The 16179-nt window shown below is 39.9% G+C and overlaps 1 protein-coding gene across 1 annotated transcript in view; it reads right to left on the reverse strand.

Annotated features, from left to right (window-relative positions):
• Positions 1–7835: 7835 nt before the first annotated feature.
• Positions 7836–16179, reverse strand: part of LOC123242010 (interleukin 1 receptor accessory protein) — a 110617-nt gene continuing 102273 nt past the window's right edge. The window contains exon 10 of the mRNA XM_044669505.1: positions 7836–8557. Coding sequence (XP_044525440.1) covers positions 7836–8557 — 722 coding nt within the window. The remainder of the gene's footprint in view (positions 8558–16179) is intronic.

Below are 16179 nucleotides of genomic sequence, written 5' to 3' on the forward strand. Positions count from 1 at the left end.
GACTTGATTGGGATTTGGACAAACAGATAGAATTGGAGATATGGAGAGTATAGATATCATCATAAAGAACAAAACATAATAATGCAACTCTCTGAGCACCACAAAACACATACACAAATGGAGATTTTGTGTTTCACCAATCTTCAGACCAGGGTTCTGAACATTATCTGTTTGTTTGTTTCCTATTTTTGTTGTTTGTTTTACCCTCTGGCAGTACGGGGAAGCCTATAGACCTCTTCCCAGAATAATATCTTTACCCCTGGCATGAAATGAAAATTCATAGAATTACAAAAGAAACTAAATTTTAGTGAAAAATTAAAATGGATCTTTTTCTCACCTAAGTTTACAGTTCCCATAAGATGAGGTTAAGAAATTGGAGCTACTTTGGAAATGAAATTTTTACTCAATGGTAGAAATCATGTTGACATCTTTTAGAGACCTCTTCCTTCAAGGCTCATATATTCCCTCATCTCAGAAGCCTTTCCAGAGTCCCCAAGGCAAAAAGCTTCCTGAATTTTCTATGGCCCTTTACCCACCTCATTCCTTACCTTGTATTAGTCTTGCTTCTTTTCTATCCCCAATGGCTCCTTTTGGACTCCTCAGTAGAATATGAGGTACTCCTAGGGCAGTATTGTATCATCTTTTAACTCCTCCTCCCCACCTCATACACAGAGCCTTGTGGGCTGCAGAGCTCAATATATTGTATCTAGTGATTCTCATTGGAATAGATCAGGGATAATCAAATATAGCTCGTCATTGACCCAAGTGAAGCTTTCTGTTAGCAAAATTGGTGAGGCTTCACAGCACTGGAATTGCATCATGAACAAGTAATCAACAGATTAATGAAATAAGAGCTTTCCAGCCTTCAGAGCTAGTGGAGATGTCAATGGAATGGGTTTTTCTAAAACTAGAAATAGTTCAAGAATCTGCTATCTTTGGGGTACTAATGATGTTCTGGTGATTTTTTTTTATTTAGCTTTGGGGGAAAATATCTCAAGTAATGCCTCCTAATGAAAATATTACACCCATGATTAGATTCTAAATGTCCTTGGTTCTTCCAAGGCTGATTGGCAGAAGCAGTGAATGGCTCATTGGCAGATAATGTGAGCATCTCTTTCTTAGAATGATAATTTGGGCTGACTTGCTTGTAGACAGGCAGGTTGAGGATAGCTATCAGGAAAAAAAACAAAGGTTGCTGACCACCCAAGTTTTCCCAAAGTGTAAGAGTCTGCCTCAAGAATTGGTCAATTCCCCTTCACTGAAAGTCTTCAAGACTCTGGATAACCACTTGGGTACTGGATTATCAAAAAGCAGACATCCTTTTACAGTGTGGATTAGAATAGGAGTCTGCTGAGTTTCTAAATCTGTGTTTCTACGATACTAGGAGATCCTGAAGGGAAAGAGAAAGAAATGATGCTCTAATTTCTGTATCTGCTTCTTTTTAAAAAGACAAGTATTATGATAATGCACATTAATAGCATAGGGGAATATTTACTTGGGGGCCTATGCATTGATAACTAATTTCAAAATATCTCTTCTGAACTATAGGGACTGATGTTCTCTGGGGGCTTCCAAAGACACATCCTCTCTGGCTGCCTTTCATGTAGCATGGAGTGACATATTCTTTCTCATTCTGGGTCTGAATACCATTTTTTTTTTCAATTTGCCCAGACTTCTCTATTTAAAGATAGAGACTGATAGGATTTTGAAATCCTGTGAGTTGACCATCTAGGTAGCTTTGGTAAAGTCTGAAATTTGTCACTGAGAAGCAATGCAATCTTGGACTAATGGCTTATCCTTTCTGAGATTCAATTTCTTTATTTGTACCCAGGGGATGATATTTATACTACACATCTCTCAGGGTTAATGGGAGGAAGATGTCTTGTAGGTTGTAAAATACTATAAAAGCACTCAATATACCTTAATATCATCTCCTTGATTTGGATATCTCTCTCAATCATGCAAATCCCAATCTATTCATGCCTGCCCAGTCTGGACCACCCTGGTCCACATCCTGCCATAAATTTCCCAGAAAGGAACTGCCCAACGTGCTGAAATTATTTCTTGCTTTGTATTGATATAGCACATACAAAAGGAACACATATGCCATCCATCAATGACTGTTCACTCTCATCGCATGCCCAGTCTAGCTTCATTTTCTGTCATTTATTTCTCTTATGATATGTGATCCATTTTTGTACTTATTTATGTGTTACTGTTTCTTTATATCCACAATATATTTCTCCATTGTCTTCTGAGTGATAAAAAATTTTACATCTTTCAAAACTGTAGCATTCCGTGATAAACATCTTTATATTACCAGTGGAATATTAAAATAATATGAAAAAGATGGAATGTTTAAGAAGAATTTTACAGAACTGAAGGAGCCTATATTTTTCTCCTGTTTAATTCAGGGACAAATCATTGTCTATTGGCGGTGTTGGTCACACACACACACACACTCATATAATTGTAATATTATGTATATACATATATTATCATATATATGTATATATATACATATAATTGGCAATGTTAATCTAAATATCTATTGATATTTATATATGTACACGTGTCTCTATCTAAATATCTATCTATCTCTCTTTCTATCTCTATATATGTTTACCCTGAACTAAACAGGAGAAAAGTATAGGCTCCTTTGATAACCTACAATTGTCCCTTAGAGTTTCTTTACATTTAATATTAATATTTGAATATCCTATTGGTATTTTATAGATGTTTAACATGGTATGACATTAATTACTTTTTATCTAACTGTGCTTCATAGATAATAGGTATTTGTCAACCTTTTAATTTTTCATGTGTAGATAGTTATGTTAAAGTGTTTTTAACATTATCAATTATCAATATTTATCATTATCATTATCAATATTTTCTGGAGGCTACAAACATCTCTTTCCCTTCCTCCTTCTCTTAGCCCTGGATCACTCACCATGGGAACGTCATGTCCATCACTCAAATGAGCATTCTCAGCCCAAGGTTCATCATTTTTTTTTTTTTTAACCCTTGTACTTCGGTGTATTGTCTCATAGGTGGAAGATTGGTAAGGGTGGGCAATGGGGGTCAAGTGACTTGCCCAGGGTCACACAGCTGGGAAGTGGCTGAGGCCGGGTTTGAACCTAGGACCTCCTGTCTCTAGGCCTGACTCTCACTCCACTGAGCTACCCAGCTGCCCCCTCAAGGTTCATCATTTTACCCAATGGTTTCTTTCAATGTCAGTTGTCCTTGAACTCTCCTTGGCCCTTTTCACCAATACTTATTTCATGATACACCCTCCCCCATTTGGCTTCTGGGCTTTTTTCCTCTCTTGGAGTCCTTCTTTAATGTCTCTGATCATTTTTCTTCCCTATACTCCTACTCTCTCTTAAATGTTCCCTTCCCATTGGTGACTTCATCCAGTCTTATGTAAGGCCTGAATTTTTATCTCCATGGAGCTGCTATATATCTCTATCTCAGATACTGTCTAGAATTTCAGGGCTCTCTTTCCATAATTCTGCAGTATAACTCCTCTCATTTATTCTGTCACCCTATCACATGTAAGGTTGAACACGTACTCTAACTCTGCAAGCTGTGTGCCCTCAAGTCTCTATTATTTTTCAGGTCATACCGTTCCTCTGAGTCATCTATATTTAAGAGCTCAGAGATATCTTTGACTTTAACATGGGTCTCTTTCACTACTCACATCTGATCAGTAGCCAGGGCCTGTCATGGCTATATTGACAATTCTTTCTCTCTTTTGCCTCCTCTTTCCAATCCCATAGTGACCACCCTGAATTGGACCCTTGCCTCTTCTTTCCCAGACTGTTACCAAAATTCTCTATCTGATCTTTCCTCTTCCATCTGTTCTCACACAAGGTAGTCTCCTAATGCTCTTTTCTTCTCACTGCCCAACATTGCCCCAATTCCCAAACCTTAAATGATTCCCCATGGTCATTGTCTATAGATTAAATTATAGCTCTTCATCTTGTTAGTCCAGATTCTACTGAATCCAACTTCAGCATATATTCCCAGCCTTATGTCAATCTCTTTCAAGTGCTGCATTCCAGACAAGATTGCTCACTTAGCAGTCTTTCTCCATGTTTTTATCAAAATCATCCCTCCATGCCTAGAGTGGACACCATCTTGCTATATCTGTTAATGTATTTCGCTCTTCAAGTGAAGCCTTTCTTCATCCCTACAGATACAAGCAATCCATCCTTAGTCACAAGAGCACAGCAAAAGAACTAGGAGAACACTGGCTTCCAATAGACTTCTGTAAGGCCAAGGATATGTAACTTCACCTCTATGAGCCTCATCATTTTCTCCTAGGTGCTTGGCATTAAAAGTCCTTTACAATCTTACCCCTTCATATGTTCCAAGTTATGTCAGACTTTATTGACTTTCACACACTATCATCTTGCCACACAAGCATATTTGTTTTTCCTCATATGATCCTCCTTTTCTTGACTTAGTCTCCTAACAGAGAGCACCATGTTAGTAGATTCTCAAAAAAGGGGAATGGATTGAATGGTGTCAAAAGACCTGTGGTTATAAATTTAGATCTAGAAGGGACAAGCCTAATACTTTACAAATAAGGAAACTGAGGCCTGCAGAATTTGATATCTCCCTATGGTCACACTGGAGTTAGTACATGAGGCATGGTTGGAATCCTGGTCCTCTGACTTTGAATCCAACAATCTTTTTAAACTTTCTGTTATTTGATGTTTTCTTTTTCAAACTCAAAATCGCCCATGACACTGGGAAGCTGGAGGGTATGAGGCTCCTTTTACTCAGAGTTTATTTATTTTTTCATCTCTCTAACATGGATACTAATATCTGTGGCGCCTGCTTTTCATGATGATTCTGAGAATTCAGTGAGTTAATATGATTACGATGCTTCGAAAACTGTTCAATGCTACATTACAGAAAAATGTCATTATTATAAAAGGACAATTTATAACAAAAAAAGGAGAGAGGCAAGAGAGGAATTGCAATTTACTGCTTGGTTGTTATTGGAAAACTCAGGGTCAATGTCACAGGTACATCTAGTCCATGTGTCAATTAACAAACATTTAAGTGCTTACTAAAAGAGAAGTCACTGTTACAGGACACTGGTGTCAAATGTGTTTCTAATGTTAGCCATGTGAATATAGGGAGGAGAAAATGAAAGAACAGAAACCAACATCAGAAGAGGACCCAAGAGCAGTCTATCCAGGTGCTGATGGTAGTGTTACTTCTGAAAGGAAAGGATGCTGCAACTTTGAACTCTCACACTTCCACCAGATATTTGGGATGCCCTAGTATTTTTCAAGCAATCTTGTTTGTGTAGTAGTGCCTCAGAGATTTGCCTGGTCTTCAGAAAGGTGTTTCATACAGTTTCTTTGGGAGGGCACTAGGACTTTTCTCACATTCTCATAAGCCAACCATAACTTAGTTCCCATTTCTCTCATTTCATCCCCCACCCTCTCTCTCTCTCTCTCTCTCTCTCTCTCTCACACACACACACACACACACACTATCTTTCTCTCCTTTTCTCTGTCTCTGTCTCTGTCTCTCTGTCTCTCTCTGACTCTCTGTCTCTGCCTCTCTCTTTCTCTGTCTCTGTCTCTGTCTCTCTGTCTCTCTCTCTCTCTCTCTCTCACACACACACACACACACACACAGACACACACACACACACCACACACACACACACACACACACACACACACACAATGTCTTTCTCTCTTTGTCTCTGTCTCTGGTATTATATCTGTTTAAACTGGTAAGGTGGGATGTAGAGTTTCTTCTTATTTTCATGCTTTCGCAATGACTGGAACTAGAACAACCAGTTTACCATTTCATCATACAATGGGATTTTGTAGCTATACACAGTGAGGTGGAGATTATTTTTCTTACCATCTGTTCTTCCAAGTTTGTAGCTATTGCACACTATTGACTATTCCACACAAATCCATGAGTGTGTGACAATAACTAAATTTTAATACATAATTTTATTCCCATTAAGGGAGCATGTGACATTTCATTCTTTTTTTCTACATCTTTTTCCAGGCTGTGTCCAATGCCTGGAATGTTCTTGCTCCTTCCTTTTGTCTCTTATGCCCCGGCTTCCTTCTTGTATCACCTTCTTCTATACATACATTTCTTGGTTTTCCATGCTAATCATCTGCCTCTTTCAACTTATTTGGCATTTTCTTATATATGTACGTGTTGTCTATCCCTTTAGAATGTAAGCTGACTGAAGACAGATTCCCCCCACCCATTTTCACATTTGTGTCCCCAACCATTAACAAACTGTCTTCCAGGTAGTGGGCACTAAATGCTTGTTGTTGTTGAATTCTCATGCCTATGACTTCTTTAGCTAAATTACCTTCAGAAGTGAGTCTCCAAGGCTTAGTCATGCATACAATCTGTCAGCAACCACAGGTTTGTAAGAGCTTTAAGCTGTTCCACTCTCTGTGAGTCATGCAGAGGTAGAGAGTCCCCCTGAACCTCCTATAGCTCTGTTACCTGTGGTCTCCTGCATATTTGCTTTTCTGATATCAAACAGAAGTATTTTATAGAAAGGAGAAAATTATTTTTTTTCATTTTTTTCAAAACATATTTTACATTTTTTAAACACTGTGTCAGCACGAAATAATTCTTCCAAGTTGAGAGAATCCTTTTAGGGATCCTAAATCCATAATTCGTTACAGGAAAAAATATCCAGAAATAAAATTGCCATCAATTTCACAGGTGAGAATCTTTGAACCAAGAGGCATGCCATGCCATGCTATAGAATCCATCCATTCAAAACCAAGTGTATTGTGGGAAAAGGCACTTTGGATTGTGTGGAATTCTTACATCATAGGCATTTGGGCAGTCTAGGTTGTCTTTGGGAAAATCACAAGTTCCTTCATGAATCATATTGAATCTGACACTTTGGATGTCCAGGATCCAACTTGGAGTATATTTTTTAGATAAATTCCCATTCTTTTTAATTAAAAAAAATTCTCTGGCTTTTTCAGTGCTGGTCTGTTCCTAAACTTTTCAATGTGCAAAGTACTGGTGTTTCAATCAGAATGTTCCTCTATCCTGGGTCCTGAACTGGGTCAGGACTTTACTGAAAGGCATGATTTTCAGTAGTCCCCGAAGAGAAGGAAATTAACTCTGGCATGAATTTTAAACAGTTCCAAATGGGAAGGAAGGAGTGAGGTCATACGTTTTGGACAAGTTAAAGACCATAAAAATATAACTTTATTAACACGATCATTGGGTAGTCTAAGAAACATGAATATGCAAAAGAAGAAATATGTCACTTTATGATAATCTATGTTGAGCTTCTAGGACTTTGAGGGAGGGGGGAGCAGAATGGATGAGGAGCTGCCAGGTTTCCCCTCCCCCTGTACTTTAACCTCTATATGGGATAAAACAGTCTCTGCTGGGTACCAGTTTCTCCCATAGGCACGCTTCCAAGACAGCCACATCCTGAATGTTTGATAGCCTAAAAGTACCTAACCAACCACTCATGTCACAGAGTTTATAGAAAGGGCTCAACAAAAACCAATTTAAATGATTTTCTCAGGCTGTACGTTGGGAGCAGTAGGGTAGGACCAAAAGTGTTATGCTCCAAACAAGCCTCTTATGCCAACCAAAATCTATAAGGTCTTTTGAAGTTATTGGGAATGAATTGAGGCCCTTCAGGGCTTCTGTCTGCTCAGAACAAATGAGATGTTGTAGCAATTATAAGGACACCATTGACCGGCCCACTCTGTGGTTCCAAATGCTCACTTTTCCCACTGGTTCATCATATAAATGGGACAAATAAGGAGAACTGCACCCAGGGCACTTTGGGATCAGAGGACATAGAAGTCGTTGTTATTGGACAGATCTGTGAAATGATGGAGGGCAAGAGCTGAGATCTGGGGAGCCGGTGTGCTCGATCTGTTACCATTTTGAACCCAATGAGTTCCCACCTGCTGGGGGACAGGTTTGCAAAGGTGAGTCTCCCACTGGGGCTGAATGGGAGCATCTGCTCGGTTCTTGTTCCTGAGTGGTTTCTCTCCTTTGCAATAGGTGACACAACACCGACAAGCCACTGAGGGCTTGCCTTGGTGCTTGGCTGCTGCCCCTGGAGTGGGTGGACCTGCCCCTGTAGCTCTCCTTGAACCCAGGAACTCTTGTGGTACTTTCAATCGGCCCCTCCTTCTCTGGATATGGTCAAGGCTTATATCGGATTGGGAAGAGCAGCTTTCATTCCAGCCAGAGCCAGCACTCAGGCTCCTCAGAGGCAAAGCCAAGCGCAAGGCCTTCCAGAATTTGGAGCCTGATCGTTTGGACCTCTCCCCCTCCCAGCTGACAAAGGAGACAGAATCTTTCAGCTGGAGGATGCTTGGGTGTGGCTGCTCCAGGGGCCGGTACTCCACCACCACCAGCTGGGTCGCGATGGAATTCTGGCAAAGCACCCCCAGCTTAAACTCCAACAGGCTAATGCTCTTCTCAGTCAGGTAGTCAGGGCTGAGGACCACAATCATTCTCCGGCTTCTCTGAATGAAGTCAAAAACAGCTTCTACTGTGTCTAGATGAGAAAGGCAGAAAAGAAAAGAGAGAACGAGGGAGAGAGAGCAGACTAGCCGAAGGATGCACAAAACCACAATGCCAGAATTGGGCTTTGGAAAGAGTTAAGGAAACACAAAGCCTTTTCCTTATAGAGGTAAAGGATGGAGCTTATGGAATTTCAATACATCTTCAGAAAGATCAGATACCTGCCTTTTCTTCCTAAAACATGTTTTCTCTCATTGTTGTTGTTGTTGTTGTTTTTTTTTTTAATTCTGAGTTATAATGAAGAGATCCATAGAAAGAGGTGAGGGACCACTGAAATGAAGCTGATGTAAAAGCTACAACAGATATCCAATATATTTGTATATATGTTCATATATTTGAGATTTGTGTGCAATGGATATCCACCCAGGTTTTATAGCGGTAGCTCTTAGAGTCATTTATGCAAGTGTGTACATGTATTTTATATTTGGTTGTATATATACATACTTATAAATGTGTGTGTACATATGTCTATCCCTACATATTAAAATCTATCCATTGAGATAGATAGATAGATAGATAGATAGATGGATAGATAGATGATAGATAGATAGACGATAGACAGATATATGGATTGATGGATGGATAGATAGATGGATGGATGGATGGATAGATAGATAGATAGATTGATTGATGGATAGATAGATGATAGATAGATAGATATATGGATTGATGGATGGATGGGTGGATGGATGGATGGATAGATAGATAGATAGATAGATAGATAGATAGATAGATATATGGATTGGTGGATGGATAGATGGATGGATGGATAGACAGACAGACAGATAGATAGATAGATAGATAGATAGATAGATAGATAGATAGATAGATAGATAGATAGATCCAATATTCCATGTCTTTTAAGGACAGGTTACAAGGATCAACTTAGCTTCCAGCCTATTTGTAGAACTATCATTACGTCAATATATGGGGCTAGAGGATCAGAAATCATAATTCTACAGACTGAGTCCCAACTCTCACAATATTTTCCCTGGTAAATTTGTATCAATAAAGCTAAGCTCTCTAGAAAGAATTGTTGTTGCTTTTCGTTTGTTTCAGTCATTTCTGACTTTTTGCAATCCTGTTTAGGTTCACTTGATAGAGTCTCTGGAGTGGTTTGCCATATCCTTCTTCAATTTATTTTACAGATGAAGAAACTGAGTCAAACAGAGTTAAATGACTTGCCCAGGGACACATAGCTAATAAGCATCAGAGGCTAAATTTGAACTCAAATCTTCCTCATTTCAGGCCTGACATTCTATCTACTATGCCACCTAGCTGCTGTGAGAGAATAATAAACCTGATTCTAAATGAAACCAAGTTCTATAGTAGATTAGTGCTGGGTTTGGAGTTTGTGTAATTCTGGAATTGAATCCTCCCTCAGATACATGGTATTCAGGGGACCACAGGCTAGTCACTTACTGTCCCTGCATCATTTATATTGCAGCATCTGAATGTGGATTCATCTGTCTCTTCAGCAGATAATAACCATACTTGCAGTGCCCACCTCTCAGAGTCAGTGCTGTCCTCAAGTGAGATAATGCTCACAAAGCATTTTGGCAATTGTAAAGAACCATATAAATGTCAAGTACAATTACTTATTTTAGTGTGGACCCAAATAGTAAGCACTACTAGCCTAGCGTTTAGAAAATACACTGTACTTTTCCAATTAAAGTCATCCCTTCCAAGGTATTAAAGAAAAACATGGAGCACTTTAAAAAGCAATCCTGGTGAATGTTCCTTCAACCCCAAAGCTGCCATTTGAGTTGCTTTTGGTGAAAGGAATGACCTCAGTCTCATATTTTATATGCCTATAAATGAAAGCTGATGAGTTACAGGTAATTGGATCACAAGAAAGCTGACGGGGATTTAATAGAGCTAGGTGGCTCATCAAATTAATGCTCTCCAATTAATGGAGTGATCATGAATCTTTAACGACAGCTAAATAGATGCATGCTCAGCAAAAGACCTGTTGGTTGGTTATAACCATAATTGGGGTGGGGAGAATAATAGCTCAGTAAGCATTTTTAGAATATCCTACCAGAGCAGCCTAAAATTCCCCTTGCCTTCAAAATCTTTTTTTCCCTACTGACTTCCTCTATCTTTCAAAATTTATTTGGACTAGCAAGTGGGGCTCACAATCCAGGTGTCATGCTCAACTCCTCATTCTCTTACCCTACCACCATATGCCAAGCCCTTTCATTTCTTTTTTCTGAGGTAATATCCCTCAGTTATACTCCCTTCTCCCCTCCAACATTTCAAACCACCCTAGTCCTCATCTCCTCAAACCCAGACTATTGTAACTGTCCAAAGTGATCTTAATAAAATTCAGATTGGCTCATGTTCTTTCCCTACTCAGTAAATTCCAGCAACTTCTTATCCCTTCTTGAATGAAATATAAGATCCTATGTTTGGCACTCAAAGCCTTTTGTTGCCCTGAGCCCCACCTCAAAAAATTCTTTCTAGTCTTTATACCTTACTTCCTCTCCCCACCACTATGTACTGTGTGATCCAATGACACCAACTTTTTTTTTAAACCCTTGCCTTCCGTCTTAGAGTCAATACTGTGTGTTGGTTCCAAGGCAGAAGAGTGGTAAGGGTGGGCAATGGGGGTCAAGTGACTTGCCCAGGGTCACACAGCTCGGAAGTGTCTGAGTCCAGATTTGAACCCAGGACCTCCCATCTCTAGGCCTGGCTCTTAATCCACTGAGCTACCCAGCTGCCCCCAAATGACACCAACTTTATTGTTGTTCGTCACACAAGACACTCCATTTCCCTATGTTGAGTGATTTTTTTCTAGTTATCCCCCGTGCCCAGAACACTTCCCTTCCTTATCTCTATTACTTGGCTTCCTTCATGTCCAACCTCAAGTCTCACCTTCTATGGGAAACCCTTGCCAATCTCCCTGAATGCTTGTACCTTTCCTCAGTGGGTTATTTCTAATTTATCTTGTACATCACATATTGTTATTTGCATTTTGTGTTCTCCATTAGACCAGGAACTCCTTCAGATCAAAGAGCATCTTTGGACTTTCTTTATACCCCACTGCTTAGCAGAATTCCAGCACATAATAGGCACTTACTAAATGTTTACCAATGGATTGACTAATGGCCCATTTGGTGAATGTGTTATGATGGTTTCCATCAAGGGAAAAAAATATTTTCATGTCCCATATTGGATGAAATCTAGTAAGTCAGATTTTCTAAACAAACATATTTGTATATAGCTATCAAAAGATCTTTTCACCTTCTGAGTAGCCTCTATACAATTATTCCAGGTTGCTTTTTATTGAAAACTAATTGGGTTTCCTCTTTAACTATTTCCTGCAGTGATCCTTGGAGTCTTTCCCAAACTCCAATAGTAATCTTTGAAAGCAAATTTGATATTTTGGAAACAGTCAAAAGTTAGCTGGAGCCAAAGCTTGTGAATTAGTTGAGTAATCAAACAGGGAAAATGTCATTTATGGTTTAAGTGTGTGTGTGTGTGTGTGTGTGTGTGTGTGTGTGTGTGTGTGTGTGTGTGTGTGTGTGTTTCAAATAAGTATCAGAGAAGCAAGACTTGATTCCTGCATTTAAGCTCCTAACCTTCCCTAGAGATGCCAATTCCTCATTGAGGATACTATTTGTCATCATCCTGTAGTGTCCCTCTCTACCATCCCTAGTCTTTCAGGAGGTTACCATGGAGATTACTCTAGTTACATCCTCTTGGTTGCTATCCAGGCGAGCCGTATAAAAGATAGCAACCTTAAATCTCTGTCTAATGTTTTAATGTTGAATGAACAGAGAATATTGATGGGGTTGAAGTGGGGATTATCTGGCAGAATGTTTACCTGGATACGAGGTACAATTTGGATGGAGAGCTAAAATCCTTTTTTTATTGGATTTGTTACAGAATGACAGGTTTTCTTTTTAAATCTTCTTATTCAGACAAGTGCATCTGGTGGAAATGAAAATGCTTCTGAGTCACTTCTACCTTTTTTGCCTCATCCTTGGGACTGCTTGGGAGCTCCAGAGTTGGACACATGGAGAATGAGTGGTATGAAACCAAAAACAGGTGGAGCAGTCAGGAATGGGAGGATGGAAGGAAAATAATGGGCTGGGGTGAAAGGATTGTAATCAGCACCATAGAGAACAGGGTACTCCACCACTCTTTACTTTAGATATTCTAGATCTTAGACAATGATTTCGAATCCCATCTGCGTTGCTTCCTAACTGGTTGACTTTGGTTAAACCACTACCTTAGTCTTGGTATGCATTCCCTCATCTGTAAAATAAATGGGTTGGAATAGAGTGCTTTCAAGATCAGAGCCTAAATCTCAACATCACACCATGGTGGATGTAGGAGGCAGGCTTTTAAAGGGAGGTGAGGAGTATTGTCCTCAATACAGCATTTCCTGTAGAATCAGAAGATCTGAGTTCAAGTCCTCCCACCACGAATAAACAGTAATGGATTTCAACAACAACTTCCAAGAGTCATTTGCTAAATGAGCAGGTGGGATGGTCTTCCTTGATCTCTCTCTTTCTCCCCCTCTTATTACTATTCTGACTAGTTTATGCATTTTGGACATAGAGTGAGTAGGGCATGAGGCTAGGTAAGTTCGACAGGGAAGGAGGCTGGACAACTTACGGTGGACTTTTTCACAGTTCATGAAATGAACCAGCTGCCCTGGCATTTTGGGTTTGCCATTTCTTGATTCCTCTTACACTGTTTTTTGCTCCCAAGGGATATCTGTTCTTAAGGAGGACCAAGTCTCAACTTGTTCACAGAGACTCCTCAGGGGCAAAAGACTCCCCCAACTTTTTTTTTTCCCCTCTGTCTCACAAATCACGTGTTATCATGAAGGATTCATCTCACCTTGGTGCCTAAAACCCCAAAGACAACTTAAAAAAATAAATATGCACAAAGTAAAATTCAAAATGGAAAATAAATGGTTTATTTTAAAAATAAGCAAATTTACAAAACAAACAGAAAAAAATACAAAAATACTGAGATTTTGAAAAAAACCTCGAAATATGAAAACACATGGAAAGAAAATATCCAATGAACAAGTGAAACTGATAGCCTGCCTTTCAGATTAGGTTTCGGTTTCGTAAACTCCAGCTAAGTTATAAACGGGATGATAGTTCCCTTCTATCCTACTGGCCAGCTGTAGCTTTTCTAGTGTTCTGGCTCCTTTTGGATTCAGAAAAACTTTACCCTTTCAAACAAAAGTCCTTTTCAGGCTCATTACTCTCCTCTATCTCTCCCTGCCCCTTCTAACGAACAAAATCTCATCTACTTTTCCTGACTGTCGGTCTGTCTCTCTTTAGGGCAGAAAGACTCCAAACTCCTCATATTTCTTTCATGGTAGCAGCAAGACTTAAGATCCTGCATTGGGACAAATTTGATCGGAGGGTCAGAATCAACTGAGAAAAAGCTCAACATGTCAAAAAGCAGTTGGAAGTCATTTGCCTTCCAATACGCTGGGGAGCCTAAGAAGGACAAAGTATTCACCAGGGAGGAAGCAGTTTTCATAGACTTTCAGGCCTAATGATTTTTTTTCTATCCCTAAGTTCCATAGGGAAGCTCAATAGAGGCTCCACCAGGCCCTGTCCTTAGTGGAACTGGGTAAGCTCCAGATGACAATGAACCTGGCTTTTCATCAGTAGAGTCTCTAATGGGGCTGTGATGGCATACATAGACCCCATCTACCCTCCCCCATCAAAGCAGTATCAGCAAAGGAAACAAACAAAAACAAAAACAAGGCCAACATTTAAAGGCACGAGTTTTAATGTGTCTGAAGTGATGAGACTTTCCTCAAAGTAAAATATTTTTAAAAAACTAATTAGCTAAATTAATTAACATAAGTCAGTCTATGGAACTTAGAAACCTCCACGCCCTGTTGGGGAGTCTTTTTAGGCCATTCTGCAAAAGGCCAGGGAGGGCAGGACACCTGGAATATCGAAGCAGGCTACTTCATGGGGAATTGCTTTTCACTCTTTACATAAAGAATCGAGCTGGTTCCCTTCAGTCAACAATACTACGAGAAGCACCTCTGACAGACACCCCTCCTGGTCACTGAGGAGCAGTTAGTTCTAGGACGGGGGATGTTGGTTTTCCTTTCACCTGAACCAAGCACAAATTCAGCACTGGTGACACGGAGAGCGGCTAGTTGGCTGACAGGATCCTCACTGATGGCCACAGGAGTCCTATGTATGGCCCAAGTCATTGAATCAAAGATTATGCATCTGCACACCAGTAATGCAGTGATGGGGGACCCTGACCCATCAAATGAGGAGAAGAAGTCAAAAAATACAAATTATTCCATTTTGCCAAAATTGCCTAGAAGCTCCTTCACCTCTGATTCATCCATGCTGAATTTGGGAGTGCAGAACCTCACTTGCAATCCCAGATCTCCCCCTTACTGCCCATGGGACCGTGCCAAAGCTCCTTAGCCAAACATTTCCTTTTACTGGAGATAACTCTACTTGTAATATTTAACTCATGGGGAGCAAAGTACATATATATGTGTGTGGGTATATACATATATACATATACACACATAAATACATATATCCATATACATACATACATACATATAGTTATTACTCTATTTTCCCATGTTCTAGTAAAGGTACTCTGGGTACATGTGGACACATGTGTGTGCATGTGTGCATGTGTGTGCGTATGTGTAGATCCACAGACATAACTAAGTGGGAACTTTATTTTTGATTTCTTGTTGACTTTCAGATATTTCATTTTCCATGAAATGTCCGTTTCCTCACCAGTGGCTTTCCAAAGGCACCTTGAGCTGGAAGACACTGGCTAAAGGAAGGAAGGCTACTTCCCTCCAAGTGGACAACAGGTCTACCATTTGGGGGCTGTATATGAGGAATCAGAGAATCCCTTGAAAAGATGTCCTTTAGGCTTGGTCACCTTACCCAAGGCCATGGGGAGAGGTATTTTTGTTTGCTATTTTTCCCCCTAGACAGAAATCAATCCGCCTAGATCCTGGATTCCCAGAATCCATAGTAGATTCCTAGTAGGATATAAGGGATCCTATAGGTAGGATCAGGGTATGTACCTGGAAGTCATTGGCCTTAACTTTACTAATAACAAAAAGAATAAAAATACAGTTATTAGTGCATCCCTAAGAAGTCAGTAAGCATAAGGGGGAAAACACCAGACCTAAAGTTGGCATCTTGAGGAGTTCTCGTCCTGGTTCTACCCCACTTTACCTGATAATATGAGCATATTAATGTCTGCAATACCAACTAACAGAGGAGCTATGAGGCTCCGGTGAGAAAATGTAAGGGGAGATTGTTGCAAACCAGAAAGCACCATTAGGCATGGGAGCCACAAAGCCATGACTGCTGTTTCTAGATCTATCCTTGCCTGTGGCTGGTGGGGTCTGAGACATTTGTGTCCACCCCTTACCAGCAGCAAGAGGAAATAACATTGCCAGCCATGCAAGATTCATGGTTCTGACTTTTTAAAGGCGCTAGGTTAGTGCGATTTGTGTTGGGTGACGTATCATAAGGCAAAAGCTAAAAGGCACTGAATGCTCTTTCAGAGCCCAAGAGTCCTAGTCTCCTCTTGAAGGATTAGGAACAAAAA

Source organism: Gracilinanus agilis, chromosome 3 (assembly GCF_016433145.1).
Source record: "Gracilinanus agilis isolate LMUSP501 chromosome 3, AgileGrace, whole genome shotgun sequence".
Lineage (NCBI taxonomy): Eukaryota > Metazoa > Chordata > Mammalia > Didelphimorphia > Didelphidae > Gracilinanus > Gracilinanus agilis.